Source organism: Suricata suricatta, chromosome 3, assembly GCF_006229205.1.
Source record: "Suricata suricatta isolate VVHF042 chromosome 3, meerkat_22Aug2017_6uvM2_HiC, whole genome shotgun sequence".
Classification (NCBI taxonomy): domain Eukaryota; kingdom Metazoa; phylum Chordata; class Mammalia; order Carnivora; family Herpestidae; genus Suricata; species Suricata suricatta.
In genome coordinates this window covers 64,391,935-64,408,836 of record NC_043702.1, presented here as the reverse complement: position 1 = coordinate 64,408,836, position 16,902 = coordinate 64,391,935, and the positions used below count along the sequence as shown (strand labels likewise).

At 33.5% G+C, this 16,902-nt stretch overlaps 1 protein-coding gene across 12 annotated transcripts in view; it reads right to left on the bottom strand.

Annotated features, from left to right (window-relative positions):
- Positions 1–6,649: 6,649 nt before the first annotated feature.
- The window catches only part of SCN3A (sodium voltage-gated channel alpha subunit 3), an 84,437-nt gene continuing 74,184 nt past the window's right edge, over positions 6,650–16,902 (bottom strand). For 10 of the 12 annotated variants that reach the window (XM_029934469.1, XM_029934475.1, XM_029934470.1 and 7 more), the window contains 6 exons: positions 16,268–16,540; positions 14,650–14,703; positions 13,707–13,844; positions 12,515–12,619; positions 10,429–10,699; positions 6,650–9,900 (listed from right to left, as the gene is read on the bottom strand). In XM_029934469.1, the coding sequence (XP_029790329.1) occupies positions 8,705–9,900; positions 10,429–10,699; positions 12,515–12,619; positions 13,707–13,844; positions 14,650–14,703; positions 16,268–16,540 (2,037 nt within the window). In that variant the 3' untranslated portion in view covers positions 6,650–8,704. The remainder of the gene's footprint in view (positions 9,901–10,428; positions 10,700–12,514; positions 12,620–13,706; positions 13,845–14,649; positions 14,704–16,267; positions 16,541–16,902) is intronic. The other 2 variants (XM_029934474.1, XM_029934478.1) reach the window with 1 other exon arrangement.

Below are 16,902 nucleotides of genomic sequence, written 5' to 3'. Positions count from 1 at the left end.
TTCTTAGAATGTATTTATTTTGCCTATTTTAAAAAACTTTTGATGTAAAGCAGTCTATATCATTCTAGTCTATTATTATTTTTCATCTTACCAATGTCTGTAATTTCCTCCTATTGTTTACCTTCTCAATCTGCCAGAGGTTTAAAATATACTATAGCTAGCTAAAAACATAATGGAATATAAAAAAAATGTAATAGAATGAACAAAGGAGGCAAGAATTTGCAATGGGAAAAACAGTCTCCTCAACAAATGATGTTGGAAAAATGGGACAATTATAAGCAAAAGAATGAAAGTGGACTGCCTTCGTACACTATACACAAAAATAAACTCAAAATGGATTAAAGACCTACATATGAGACCTGAAACCATAAAAATCCTAGAAGAGAGCCTAGGCAGCTATTTCTCTGACACTGGCCATAGCAACATTATTCTAGATATATCTCCTAAGTCAAAAGGAAAAATAAACTATTACAACTACATCAAAATAAAAAGCTTTTGCACAGCAAAGGAAACAACCAACAAAACTAAAAGACAACCCCTGAATGGGAGAATATAATAATGATATATCCAATAAGGGCATAATATCCAAAATGTATAAAGAATTTATACAACTTAACACCAAAAAAACAAATAATTGAATTAAAAATGGGTGAAAGAAATGATCATACATTTCTCCAAAGAAGATACACAGAGGGCCAACAGACACATGAAAAGATGCTCAACATCACTATTCCTCAGGGAAATGGAAATCAGAACTACAATGAGATATCACCTCACACCTGTCAGAATAGCTAAAATTAACAACTCAGGTAACAACAGATGTTGGTGAGGATGTGGGGAAAGAAGAATGCTCATTTTATTTCTTTTAATATTCTTAAATGATAAAGAAGTATATTTTTAGATTTGTTCATTTCTACTGATTTTCAAGTTCCTTGCCATTTTCTTCTAACATTTTGAATATCCTAAATTAGATTTTAATATAAAATACTTTATTTTTCAATTCTCAAATTTTCTTTTGATTTATTTTATAGTTTTCTGATTTTTCTTTTGATATTTCCTCAGTTGCTTCATTATGAGCATATATTCTTTTACAGTCCGTGAATATAACTAAATCACTTTGGAATTCTCGCCTGTGAAATCCAACATTTGGGGCTCTGTTGTTTACCTTTTGTTTTGAATATTGTTAAAGATATCTTGCATATTCTCTGTCTTCTCTTCTGTTCCTCTAAAAATTTTGGTTGAACTTAACTCCAGACTCTATATTCTTGCAGTGGATCTTTAAACCTTAGCAATGACTACTTTAAATTTACCCCACACATGCAAAGTTCAAGAATCAGCCAAAGAATTCAGTTTATATGCTAAATTCAGGGCTTCCCATCTGTGGTTCTATAACTCTTCAGCTGCTGTGATTGTTTTAAACTCTGTCCTCTGATTTCTCAACAAGTATAACTGCAGATTTTTTATATGAATTTCAACTCAGTACATACTGGTCCTAAACTCAGACGAAAGCCGTAATAAACAGGAAGCTTATCTAGTGCCATTTCTTTTCCAATTTTCTGACTTCGGGGGCTACTCTCTAGTACCTAAAGATAATTGTATTTTGTTCAGGATATATAGTTGTTATCTATCAGAGCATTAGTCTGATGTTAGCTCCCTCACCATTTCCAGGACAGGAAACTAGAAGTGTATATTTAAGCCCCCAAATATTCCAAAAGTTAGATTTCTAATTTAATTCCATGCCAGTTACAGAACATAGTATTCTCTGATTGATTCCAATTCTATGAAATCTTTTGACACTTGCCTTTTGGCTTTTCATTTAGTGCATTTTAATAAATGTGACATGTACATTTGAATAAATCATGAGACTTTAAAAATTGCAGAGTTTTTTGTGTTTCATAGGTGAAGTTATTAATTATAATCAAAGTTTACATATTCTTTTACTTTTTTCTCTCCATTTGAGCTGTCAGTTATTCAGAGAAGTATGTTAAAATCATTTTTGTATGGTAGATTTGTTTATCTTTGTGATTGAATAGATTTTTGCCACGTGTATTTTAAATATATTTAATAGGTGTATCCAGTTTAAAATAGTTGTATCTTGGAGTTTTAAACCTATTTTGACTCTAATAATAAAAATATGTAAGTATTCATTTTGTTAGTATTTGATATTTCTATTCCTGTTACTTTTTAACTTTTATGAATTTTTATGGTTTATGTTTATTTTAAATAGCTACATTGTAAAAATCAATCTTATTTGTCTTTTAACTGAACAGTTCAATGTCTTTGCTAGTAGTTATTGACATATTATTGATATGCTTTTATAGATATCAGTAATGCCATGGTGTTACCTTGGATTCTGTTGGAGTTGTTCTCCAGAGTGTACCATTTTTGGAAAGCAGTGTGATTTTTCCTTAGAGTTGTATAACATAGTCCTTCTGGATGTCAAGTACTATAATGCAGTGATTAAAAGATTGTATCTAGAACCAGATTTCCTGGTTTGTTATCCCTATTGTTCTTCTAACATTGTATCCTTGGAAAAGTTAAGAATATTCCATGTCTCCCTTTCTTCATAGTTCTTATCTTAATAGGGATAATATGAGGATTATCATGTAAGGTATTTGAAAAATGATTAGAACATAATAAGCACTCATAAGAGGCTATTATTAATTTCCACCAGGTTATTTTGTACTTTTTAAAAAATTTTCCTATTTTTCTCTTTCTTCTTATACCTTTGAGTTTATTACATGTCAAATTATTTTACTTCTTTTCTGTACCGTTTTAATCATTTTATTCTGTTTCTTGTCATTCTATGTATGCTTTTGAAATGTTAGCAAGCATTTTAAGCAAAGGTAAAAGTTACTATCTTTATCATGCCCCTAAACAATACATTTAGAATTCTTGAACTCCCAACAAATGTTTTCATTTCTTTTTTTATTCTTAAAGATATTTTTTCCTGGGTAAGAAGTATTAGTTCTAACGTATTTTCATGCAACATTTTTCTTATTGCTGTTATAGTTGAATTGTTTTGTTGTGTCTATTTTTCCTAAAGACTTTTAAGATTTTTTCTTGTACTTTTTGTTCTGAAATTTTGTTGATATGCCTGGATATGTTTTTCTTTTATCTTAATTAGAATTTTTATGATTCTTGAATGTTAGGATTTATGTCCATTTTCAAAAATAAAAAAATTCTTAGTCATTTGTAATCAAGTATTAGCTTCCCCCAAATATGTTAATTATCCTTTTGGAATTCCAGGTATTTTACACCTTCTCACCTATATCAAAATTCTCTTAAGACTTTAATACATTTTAGCTTTTTGCCTCTGATGTTTTGCTTATAAGTTTTTCACATTCTAATTCATGATTTTTCTCTTTGGTTCCAAGTAACCTGATATTTAAGTCTTGCACATTGTTTTAATTTCAGTCATTCATTATTTCTAGAAAAGTGTTTTTCTTCAAGTATGTCTCATAATTTTTATTTTTTGACATTTTTGATATTTGACATTTTTGACAATTTGATATTTTTTGGTAGGAGGGCTTTAGGATAGTATGAGTGTATTATCAGTTTACTCATGAGTTATTAAAGTTAAGAATACCTAGCTTAGGAAAGTAAGATAAAACCTGAGTCCCTAAGTCTGTTTTTATCTATGCAAAATATTTCTACTGAAAACAACTCAATAAAATTATTTCACTGACAGAGTTAATGAAATGAAATTTTTTGTTTCAGGAGTTTTTGTTAGGTGAAAAACATTACTTGTAAGCATAGTTACTAGGTATATTGTATGTCCAAGATATTTATATATATTTCAACTGATTGTACAGGTAGATTGTCTGAAGTTAGATACTCAGAAGTTTGAGATTGTCCGCCACAAGGACCAAAAAATATTATTATTGTTTGGTGCTTAAATATATTTTCATGTTCCTTCAAGAATCATTTCTACTAGTAACTGAATAATGATAGTCACATGCTCTGCTAGTCATTAAAGAAGAAAGGATGACAAAATTAATGAAATGTGTCCCATACATTGGATGTACTACACCCTATTGAGAAGAGATAAATACAAAGGAGATAATACAGTACAGTATGATCCACACCATCATGGACGCACACTAGGACATCTGAGGAGAAATTATTTTCCTTCAGGAACTCTGATGAAGCTTCCTAAATGATGATGATACTTGAGCCAGTTATTGAAAGATCAGCAAATACTTGCCAGGGGAAAAAAGAGAGGGAAGGGCATTTCAGACAAAGACAGTAGGTGTGCAAGACAGGAGAGATGTCAAAACATTATATAACTGGCCAGTATGTGATTCTGAGGGATAAGAGGCATGTGGAGTGGTGGCCAATGATGGGTGATAACAATGGAATAGGTGAGGGGCAGATTAGACAGAGGTTTTCTGAGAGAGGAGAAGAGGGGAGGAAAATTGCTAACAAAAGAATCCATAGGCGTCAGTAACAAAAAAATTTTTTTAAAGAATAAAATGTTTTAGATGTTATTAGAAGAAAATGATGTGCATCTTTTATTATTTTGTAATAACAGGAGTACTCTAGAGTATAAAACTGAAGCCCAACTTGAAATTTTGTGGCAAATGTTAAATAATGACAAAGAAGAAGCAAATACATTTGTGGTTCTAGACAATTTTACAGTGAAACTCTAAATTATTACTGACTTTGTTTTAATCACCTTTGTTATATATCAGGTGTTGTCTTTTAGAAATCTCTAACACTGAGGCACCTCGGTGGCTCAGTCAGTTAAGCTTCTAACTCTTGATTTCGGCTTAGGTCATTATCTCATGGTTCATGAGATCAAGCCCCATGTTGGGCTTCATGCTGACAACACAGAGCCTGCTTGGGATTCTCTTCCTCTCTCTGTCCCTCCCTCTGCTTGTGCTCTCTCTCTCTCAAAAAAAAAAAAAAAACTTAAAAAAATCTATAACGCTGTAAAGAAGAAATAATAGCCATTCTCTTAATTACTTAAAGAATCCTTAACTTTGTGGTATAAAATCTTTGAGGACAAGAAAACTTTTTTTCTTAATGAGGCTAAAGTGAAGGTGAAATGTGTTTCTCTCTAATTAAGGTTATCTGAGTAATATTTTTAAAGTTTTATTAGAAATTTATATTTTTCTCATTAAGTATTACACATATAGAAAAAATTACTCAATCTGAATAGGGAATTTGATTTTGAACATAGAATTTTAAAATTAAAGACCTACTGTGAGAGACAATAGCCCCATTAACAGAGGAGGAATCTGAGGGACCAGAATTTTATTTGCCTGAAATACATTGCTAATCTGATACCAGAACAGATACTAAATGACAGGTGTTAGAACTCTTGGTCCAGTCTTTTTGGCATTTTCCATTTTTCCAGAAATGGTTAGTAAGAATTTTCTTTATGATTACTGAGTGGTTTGAAATGCCCAAGAATGATTTTCATGTTATTTTACTGTATTCTAGTAATTTGAAAACCAGTAAATACATACATTTACATAGCCATTATTATACACTTGCTTGTAATATTTGTAAACTGGAATATCCATTTTTTTTCCTCCATACAAATATTCTTCCCTTACTAGAAGGCAGCCATTGGTGAATTTAAGTTTTCTTAATTTCATAGTTTAATATCTGTGTCTAAGTTGATTATTTCTAGTGTATTATTTTAAACAGAATTCTGTCATAAAGTTCAAAAACAAGGATTTTTTTCTTATGGAATTAGTTATTTTAAAAAAGTCTATCAACTATATTAACTGCTTTTTATTTTGAACAGTATTTTTAGAATATCCTTTAGCTAGATAGGTATATTTTTAAAAGTTTGTGTGTGTGTGTGTGTGTGTGTGTGTGTGTGTGTTTCAACTGAAGACTCTTGTAACTACTTTGGAAGAGGATCATTTAGAAATAATCATATCAATTAATAGAATACTTGGCTAAGATTATATGATGGGATGCATAAAAATGCTAAGGGTTTTGCAAAGTAATACTTGACTTCTCTGTAGTATTGGTGAAATCTGAAATTTAACTTTAGCAGAAGGTGGCCCATGAATTCCAATGAAGTCAGCTTATATCATTTATGTTGAGGAAATTATGAAATGCATATTTAAATCCACTTCATCTTCAAATAAATATGCCTTGCAACTGGGGTTTTCCACTGAAACTAAGCATGTGGTTTTGACTTAAGTCCAAGGGTCCTGAAAAAAACAATTAACATAAGTTATCAATCATTAATGCTATAGTTAATACTATATATGTAAATAGGAGTTATAAAACACATTTAAATAACAACATATGTAACCTTTGTTAGCCACCAAGGAGTTTGGAGATGGTATAAGTAATATGGAGAGGAGCAGAGATTAAAATTCTTACAGCTAACGGGAATAATTGGAATTGACAACTATTGTCGATGATGACTATTATTGTTATAGTCACATGTTGGGACATGTGGATTTGATCCTTTGCACACAAAAAAGTTCACAAAAACTGCTTTCCATAGTTTTTATTCTGTAGTACTGTTTGGTAGGCCATATATTAGGTTATTGTAAAATCCAAGTGAACTTTCATGTATACAAATGTCAGATCATTATATATACTTTTGTATATTATATAAAATATATAGTTATATATATTTTAAACTTCCACAAATAAAAAAACAGAGGCCAATATATTAAATATAATAAAAAATGAAATATTTATTCTTTTGGCTCAATAATAATGTAGCTCACCATTCTTTTTAGTAATAGCAATTCCCTGCATGCAGTTCATCAGTACACTACAAGTAAATAGTTTTGTAAAAGGTTAACATGAAACTTTTGGTCTGTGCAAAAAACAAAAATTTATATCATGTTAGGTAATTGCACAACTTTGCCACTTTGTTCATGGCTAAAAAGGACAGTGCCTATGTTATTTCTCTAGTAGCTATAGTGTAGCAAGAATTAAAAAAATAAGACTAGTCTGCATAAGCAAATACTACAAAAGTTTGAGTAAGAAAAAAAACTTCCATGAATAACGGGTAATATTGAGGCAACCATAGTTGGTAAAAAATGATCCAGGTTTGAAATTTTGACAATGTCTCTCCTGTTGGAATGGTAGAAAATATATTGTAACAAAGAAATCCACAAAACCCTTTGTCTAACTTTTATTTTAGGAAATTATCCATTGAAAAGTCTTATGGATTCAAAAGTTTGGAGTTGTGATTAAAAATAAAAAGCAAAAGCATAAAGTAAAATAAATTGCCATGTCATCAACCTGAAAATAATTTTCTTATGTACAAAATGCGACAAATAAAATTGATCATATTTTTACATTATTTATATTTAAACAAGTTTTAGACATTTTTAGCAAAATATGAAGTGTAGGTTTTGACAATCGGGAGTACGCAGTGTGTTTCCTTGAAATATAGAGAGACACCGTATGACTCAAGTTGAATTTAAAATGCAAAAGTAAAAGTACTTTTAAATAACTGCAAGCTATTCTGCTTGACATACTAGATAGAGCTGTTTGAATTCACTCTACCAACATGTAACTTCTAACCAAGTCTTGTGAAGAATGGATTGAGTAAAATAGAGCAGCATAGGCAATATTAACATGCATTACTGATAGTCTTCAAACTATTTATGTTTAATGAATGGTACAGGATCTATCCCTGTTGGAAGCTTGCAAAAGACATATACACTGTGGTGCATACTTAATAGAAGTTGTTGATCTGGATATATGTATCTATATGTATACATAGATACATTATATATACATATACATAATATATCTCTGCCCAGACATGTACCACAGGATAAAATAACTATTTACATAACAGGGGGTGTTGAATTGACATAAAATGTCAGCTTTGCTGAGAGTAGAAGATGGCAAAGCAGTACTGCAGCAGAAAGTGGGACAACTATTCTAAAGTGACACTTTAGATATACTTCTCTAGATTTTTGTTGTTTTGTTTTTGGAAAGCGTTTAACCAAATTAAATATAGAGCTCTAGAACTTAGAATAAAATTTGCACTTGCTGAAACAATATTTGCATAAAAATAATTCTTTAAAAATTAGAGGAGACTTTACAGGCACATAACTGTTCAGATATAAACAAATGTAACGACTAAAACACTTTCAAAATTAAAGCCTTCTAGAAAATGGAAGTACCTGAACTTATTGACATTAGAATATTGTTTTCTGGTTTTAAGCAAGAATTTTATCTCTCAAAACACTTTTGCTGATTATTTAAGAGATTTATGGAGGAGGAACACAGGGCTCTTATATACTTTTTTCTCAACTTAAACTGCATTTACAAAAATAGTGACATAGTATTATGAATAAACTATGAATTAGGGAGAAAGGATATCCACTAGAACAAATTCTGTAAAAATATGGCAGATATGGAAGTTAAAAATAGAGTGGATGCAAGTACTGTACTAAAGGTGTTTGGTGTAGTTATAACGATCACTTTGCACAATTATCCCTACAGTCTAGGTAGCCATTGAGTTTCTCTTCAGCAGTGTCAGCTGGTAATGAAAACAGCAACCTCTTGTCAATCTTGTTGATACCCTGCTCACAGAGTTGTAGTGATGGTGAGGTCACTGTCTTGTTATAGGCACTGACCATGAGTATTTGTTAAAACAGTCAGTTTGGCATAAACCTCCTCTGGGAGTCCAGTTGACACATAGACTTTACCATCGTAGGCTGTAAACAATTGATCACAAAGACACTTCTTTGTTTCTTTTTTACTTTTGATTTTCCCTGACCTCTTTCCCTTTGCTTTCTTTTTCTGGTTTGTCTTTCTCGAACTTTTCCTTGTCTGGCTTTGTTACACTGTCATAGGAGGGAGGAGATGTGGTGGAGGAGCTTCCATCTGTTTTTTCTGGGGTGGAGTTTCCATTTAATTTGTCAATAATCATGTCTTCCTTTATAGGTAAGTCAATCCTTCCTTTAATTGCCTCTTTGTTATATTCACTTGATACCTTTTTTAACCTTTGCCTTAAAAGATAGCATCTGAAATTACGCTGAATGATAGCAGCAGACACCTCCTCTTGTTTGCGTTTCAGAGTGGTTGTGATGGGTTCGTAGGAGACTTTGGAGGGGTTCGATGCCATGAACCGGTCTTCCATCTGTATTCGAAGGGCATCCATTTCTCCACTCTCACCCAAAACACGCTTTGTAAAGGCAAATAAGATGTCAAGACAATGGATCCGGTCCCCACTGACCATGGGCAGGTCCATGGCAATGAGCTGGACTTTGTTTGGTTTTGCTATGAGGAGAGGAGGATCGAGGGCAGCTGCAAAGTCAGAGAGCTTGGAGAACTCTATGAACTGGGTGGCATCGGGATCAAACTTCTCCCAAACCTCGTAGAACATCTCAAAGTCATCCTCACTCAGGGGCTCTGCACTTTCCTCAGTAGCGACACTGAAGTTCTCCAGGATGACAGCGATGTACATGTTCACCACAACTAGAAATGATATGATGATGTAGCTGACAAAAAAGAAAATCCCAACAGATGGGTTCCCACAGTCTCCCTTAACGGAGCTTCCAGGGTGAATTGTGTCAGGATCACAGTCAGGAGGTGAACTGTTAAGAATAGGTGCTAGCAATCCATCCCAGCCAGCAGAGGTGGTAATTTGGAACAGGCAGATCATGCTGTTGCCAAAGGTCTCAAAGTTGAACATGTCATCAATTCCAGCTTCCTTTTTAACATAGGCGAAGTTGGACATTCCAAAGATGGCGTAGATGAACATGACCAGGAAGAGCAGGAGGCCGATGTTAAACAAGGCGGGAAGGGACATCATCAGAGCAAAGAGCAGCGTGCGGATCCCTTTTGCCCCTTTGATCAGACGCAGGATTCGACCAATCCTGGCAAGACGGATCACTCGGAACAGGGTAGGGGACACGAAGTATTTTTCTATCAGCTCAGCCAGAAACATGCCTGTGGAAAAATATAGAAATAAGCTAAACAGTGACCACCTTATGTTTATATGAATGCTTTATCTATTCAAGGTTTAGGAAAACAGCAAGATTGTGTATAAACTTTTACTAAATATTTGGGCCCACTCCTTAATATTAGTAACCAAAGATTATAGAATTTTATTCAATCATTCTATAATGTCATAAGCCAATATCGATTTTTGGAAAATCCAACAAATAAAATAATCTCAGACTGTGTCATGGCAATTTAAGATTATATATGCTCAGTTATTATGAAGAGTTATCCCACACATGAAATGTGCTAATTACAAAGATTATTTCTAAAATCTCCAAATATAGTGTTTTTTGTTTTTGTTTTTGTTTTACTTTTGAATACCATCATTCTTCAGTGAGAGGAAAATGAACAGTAGTGGTAAACTTTAGATTATACACATTATCATTTTCAGATCTAATTTCCTTGTTACACTGCTGTCAGACCTTAGAGAACTTTACCTACAACTGTACCTCTCTGTAGTTAATCCACTCTTACCTACAATGGAGAGAATCACTACCACAAAATCAAAAATGTTCCAGCCTATGGTGAAGTAGTAGTATCTGAGAGAGATGAGCTTCAGCACAAATTCTCCGGTGAACAGGATAATGAACACAAGGTTGATCCGGGACAAAACTTGAGTCATATGTTTGCTCTGGTCATCAGTTTCCACCATCATGGTGACCATGTTGAGGCAGATGAGGATCATGATACTGATATCAAAGACTTGCCTGGTTACAAAATCAAAGACCATCCCCTGGAATTTGTTCTAGAAAGAGAGAAGAGAGAAGGTTAATACGCATATTTCACAAATAATGATCCATTAAAATTGGAAGTGATGTCCTTCCATATATGGCCATGAGACATACACCCTTTTCACATTACTCCACACAATACTTTGTGCTTCACTTCGCTTCACATTAAATACAACAAGGAAATGAAAAAAGCCATGTGACACGAAAAAAACATATTTGGTTTATTTACGTTCCATGGGGAAACAAAACTCAGTAAAACACAAATTGGTGACAACTGGCTGTTAATATGCATGGGCTTTGCTTGATTTCAAATAACTATGATAGTTTTTACCAAAAAAAATTATGACACCTAATAATAAAGATTTACAAAGTAAGCTGATACAGACAGACCTTTAGATGGATGGATACCCTAATTTATTTATCAATACTTCAGAAATTTTGGTTTATATCTGATGTCCATCTCCCCCTCCTTAAAAATATGTCATTCATTTTCTATTTAATCCTACCCCTTCTAACTATGTGTTCATTATCACTTTTTATCTGCTCCTTATGCTTCAACAAAAATGTATGATTTTTTTGTCTTATTAACAATCATCTCAGGAGTCACATACTTTTAATGATTACTGTACTCATCTGGCCACTAAATATATTTCTATTAGGGAAGTAAATTTTTAATAATTTAGAATAAAAATACAAAGTTTCACAGCTTTCTGAAAATCAACTTCATGAATTGACCATGTTCCCTACTTTTAAATATAATATTTAAATGACCTTCAGTAAAGCAGATTTATGCCTTTTTTTGTGTATCATGCCCTACATTCCCCCCCTTCAGTGTTCCTAACCTCAACTCCAAATTTCTTAAAAATGTGGTAATGTGAAGTCATGTATAGAATTTATGAGGCCTTGTTAAGTCCCAGTTCTGACCATTACAAGCTTATGACTTTGGGTATGATATTTTACTTTTGGGGGGCCTCAGTTTCCCTATTCTCTACCCATCTGCAAAGATAGATACATTAGAGTATAGCTTTTGAACATAAGCTATCATCATCATTATTATTATTATGAAGCTCTACAGAATGTGCACCCTAAGTAAGTGTTTTTTCTCTTTGTGTATTCGGTGAAACAAACTATTTTGATAACACCCTTTTTCCATCTAAAAATATTTTTATATTTATTTGTTTATTATTTATTTTTATATTTATTCCCATCTAAGAATATTTTCTAGTCATACAAATGGAGAGAACAAATAGCGTAGGGGAAAGTGATGGGGCAGGATGGGGTTTCCCTGACTCCATATATTTAAAAAAAAATTTAAATGTTTTTATTTATTTTTGAGGGGGTGGGGGTGGGACAGAGAATGACAGAGACACTGTCTGTCAGCACTGGCTGGCTCCAGGCTCTGAGCTGTCGGCACTGAGCCTGATGTGGGGGCCGAACTCACTAACCTTGAGATTACAGCCTGAAGTCGAGGCTTAACTGACTGAGCCCCCAGGCGCCTCTCCAGACTCCATATTTAAATGGCAAGAAAAACCAGATTACAAGATTGGGTGCATTCCTGACAGCAGTACGTGGCTGCTTTGGAAGCAGTTATTGAGACCTCCAAGTTGGATGTTTTTAATTGGCAAAATGTGAAGAACATAATCTCCTTTTTAAGGACTTAGTAATTTTTATTAAGTGTAGTGATTGTGAACTGTGTTAAGCAATATGAATTTTACAGTTAGGGCATATCATAAATTGGTGATTATCACCCAATATGTTCTCCTCCCGAGCCCTGCCAATTCATCATATGGAAATAAGTTTTTAGAATATTAAAGATGAGTAGTTCTTACTGATGGCCGAGGTATGGGCTTCTGAGGTTTCTTGGATCCAAGTTTCTTCATCGCATTGTAATATTTTTTCTGTTCCTCTGTCATAAAGATATCTTGACCTCCAAAGTAAAGAGACAGTATAAAACTGGTTACAATCCCAACATGTGTTACAACAGCACTTGTACAAAAATATTTCTGAGTCTTTCTTTTTAGTCTTCTCTCAAATTTTAAATGGAAATTATCCTGAGCATATATATACATATATAGGCTTTTCTCATTTAGATGAAATTCTGAAATTAGATGTAATTCTGAACTTATAATATAAAGCCTCTAATCACATAAACCTCTGATTAGTACAAGATCCTAATATGATTACACTATGTTTAGAAGGAGGCTCAGGGATCTCAAATATATTTTCATGAAAGAAAAAATGTTTTCTTAGTCCATTTTACTATTGATGGTTTTCATTTATTCAATAATTTTAAATACTTTCTGTATGCTAGAAAATGGACCCGGTATCAGAATTACGTAGATATATGAGACACAATGTCTTGTTGCCACGAGGAGTAGGGAAATGAAAACAGGTGGAAAATGCATAACGGTATGAAAAAAAGTATTGCAGAGGTCAGAATGAACTGTTAAGACTCTGTTAAGACTTTATATATGAAGGTACCATTAAGCGAGGCCTTAAAGGATGATTAGAGTTGTACTAGGCAAAGAGTTCTGAGCAAAGAAAATACTGTATGTAATGTCATGGAAGAAAGAGCGTGGCTTGTTCAGAAAGGGCAGAACATCCGTGTCGCTATGTGTGTAGCATGTGATAGTAGTGACGGTAGGCGTAGACTGAGGAGTAGGGAAGTAGATATAGAAATGTGGTGTCGTGGGAGAAAATGAAGCTGGAAAGCTGGGTGGAAATAATTCCTGAAAAATCTCTAAGTAAGAGTAAAGCACTAGAGGAGGTCCACTGGAGGATGCTTTGAAGCAGCGGTGACATTTATTGTCACAAAGACATACAGCAACTCTGCAGAAGATGCACCTGGAGAGCAGCCACCAACTAGAGGCTGCAAACCCTGCCGCTGCACTGACCACGTAGTGAACGGAGAGGAGTATGAAACTGATCCAAGTCTGTCCTGACTATGAGGATCCTGATTGTTTGGACGCACCACAGACAGAACCTCAGAGTGGAGAAAACTGAGAGCTGAGGAATACTTATCTTCTTTTTCTGTTGGTTGAAGTTATCTATGATTACACCAATGAATAGATTCAGAGTGAAGAATGACCCAAAGATGATAAAGATGACGAAGTATAAATACATATATAGATTTTCTTCATATACAGGCTGAAGTTTTACCTAAATAGTATTGAAAATATTAAATAATATTTAAAAATGTAATAAATACTTTAAATTATTAACAGTTTGGTTAGTGTTGTTACTTAATGTAAAACTGTTTTTGCCTTTCCCTATATACTCTTCTGCAAAAAAATTCTTTTTTCAAATTAGTATGATCTAGGAAAATGAAAGTTTGTAATTTTTATGACTGTGAATCTTTTTCCATTGTGGCTTACCTATACATATTTTTAGAGTAAATTACAGTGATATAACAAGAAACATTTTGGACCTATTATTAGTCTTATAATTTTTTTTGCAGTATTTTAAATTTGGTTTTGGAGATGCTGGTTCTTTAGGATATGGCTTTAATAATAGAACATCAACTTCTAAGAGGAAAATGAAGCATAAACAGATGTGTTCTGAGGAATTTTTTAAATTTCTGTTTTCAAAATTGAGCTTCCCTGAAATTTGCTTGCTTTTTTTCATGATATTTTTGGAAGCTGCTTCACAAACTCTGCTTTATCATACTCTCCAGGGAGAGGGAGAGACGAGTTACTTTCCCATGAGCAGCATTTCTAACCTTGAGCCTTATTTATGGACCGAGCTGATGTCTTCTGATCCATGTATATTAGACATATATATATCAGACATATATTAACTAAAATATCATTTTTATGTATTTTATCTTAAGAAGATCATTTCTGTATGCAACTCTAAGTGTTCTGATTGCATCTAGTGTAAAATTCTGGGTCATTCACTTAAATTATTGCAAATGTTCACTATAGAAGAATTTAGTAACTGTAAATAGTATTTGAGTGATACTTACATCTCGTGAATCAACAGCTGCATACATAATATCCATCCAGCCCTTAAATGTGGCCTGTGAACAATACATATTTAAATTCTGCATTAAAAACCTAATCTAAGACTTTGGTGTTTCATTATATGAAAATCTGATAGTGTTACTACAAGTAACTTTTTGTATAATATTAAAAATTTTCTGGGGCACCTGAGTGGCTCAGTCCATTAAGCATCTGGCTTTGGCTCAGGTCATGATCTTGCAGTTCTTGGGTTCGAGCCCCACGTCAGGCTCTGTGCTGACAGCCAGCTCAGAGCCTGGAGCTTGCTTCAGATTCTGTGTCTCCCTCTCTCTCTGCCCCTCCCCTGCTCGCACTCTGTCTGTCTGTCTCTCTCTCTCTCAAAAATAACATTAAAATAACATAATAAAAAAATTTCTATAAGGAGATTGAAATGTTAAAAAAAAAACTTAAAAAGGGGTGCCTGGGTGGCTGAGTCATCCATCTTCAGCTCAGGTCATGAACTCAGTCTGTGGGTTTGAGTCCCACGTCAGGCTCTGTGCTGACAGCTCAGAGCCTAGAGCCTGCTTTGGATTCTGTGTCTCCCTTTCTCCCTCCCCCGGCTTCTCATAAATAAATAAACATTAAAAACATTTTTAAAAAAGATTGAAATGAAAGACGAAATGAAATTGAAATAGAATGAGTCTGGAACTCATTTCTTTGTTTCTCTTGGAAGATACTACGTATATTTTTTCTGCCCTAAAATTTAACTGGAGGCTTGATTCATAAAATTCCCACCTTAGTCTCAAGTCCTTTTTATACCAAAATATAAGCTCTGTGATTCAAACCTATGAGGAGTTTAAACAAATCTTCAATGGTTTTCATTAGTGAGTTATTGATTAGTTAATATGTGGTCTGATAAGTCAAAATTATTAAACATTATACATTTTGAAATCTACCCTTAGGGTTGTATTTCTGCAAATATAAGAACCATCCTCCTTAGATGTTGGTACAACAAATTTTTTGGCTAATAATTTAATTTATCACTAAAATATATTTAATTCATCACTAAAATATATACATTGTTATTTTAACATACAAAATTGCTCCTTTGGCAATAACTGCTAAAGAAAACTAAAAACAGTATAGTGCAATAGCACTCTATAATGTAATATATATATATATTAAGAAAAAACCTAGGGCAGGGGCACATGGGTGGCTCAGTTGGTTAGGTGACCAACTCTTAATTTTGGCTCAAGTCATGATCTCATGATTCATGAGTTAGAGCCCTGCATTGGGCTCTGTGCTCACAGCACAGAGCCTGCTTCATATCCCCTGTCTCCCTCTCACTGTCCTTCTACCCCCCCCAAAAAATAAATAAGTGTTAAAATTTTTTTTAAAAAGAAAAAAACTAGAAAACAAATATAAGTTCATACTAAAACATACTAAAAACTGAACACTGGTGAAAATACATAATAAAATAACTGTAAAACATCTTAAAGTCAAGTTAAGCTGGTAACATAGGTGTTATCATCAACTACTTTTGTACTGTCAGATATTAATTATTCAATCAAAGAACATTAGAGAAATGATCTTTTGTGAAACATTTTGAAAAATGTTTTTAGAACTCATACACTGACAACTTACCACTTGCAGCAACGCAAGGTAGCCAGCGCCAACATTATCGAAGTTTACTTTGACGTTTTTCCATCGAGCTTGCTTGCCAAGAGCCTGACAGTCGCTCAGATTGTTGACTTCACTAACTTCAAACATGTTACCCGTTGTCGTGTTAACACAGTGGTAGAACTTGCCAGCAAACAAATTCACACCCATAATGCTAAAGATCAGCCAGAATATGAGGCAAACCAAGAGCACATTCATGATAGAGGGAATTGCTCCAACAAGAGCATTCACCACAACCTGGAAGAGGAAATGAGGATAAGACAGCCGACAGATTGTTAAGATAGAAACCATCCCTTTCATTTATTTAATACTAAAATGTGTGGAAAGAGTTAAAAATCTAGGTGAATAAGTTGTTTCTTGGATGTTTTCTAGGACATATTTGATACGGGAAAACAAACAGTGACACAGCTAAAGAGCTAAAGGATTTAAGGAAAGCAAAATATGCCAAAGTGTGAAAAGAAATAGAAACCTGATATAGTAAGATGGAGTCAGAAAATGTTTGTATGCTAGGGAGAAAAGAAAAAAAATCATTAAATACCAACAGATGAAGTAATTGTCATTCAGCAAAACATTTTAATTTTCAAAAGTGTTAATGAATG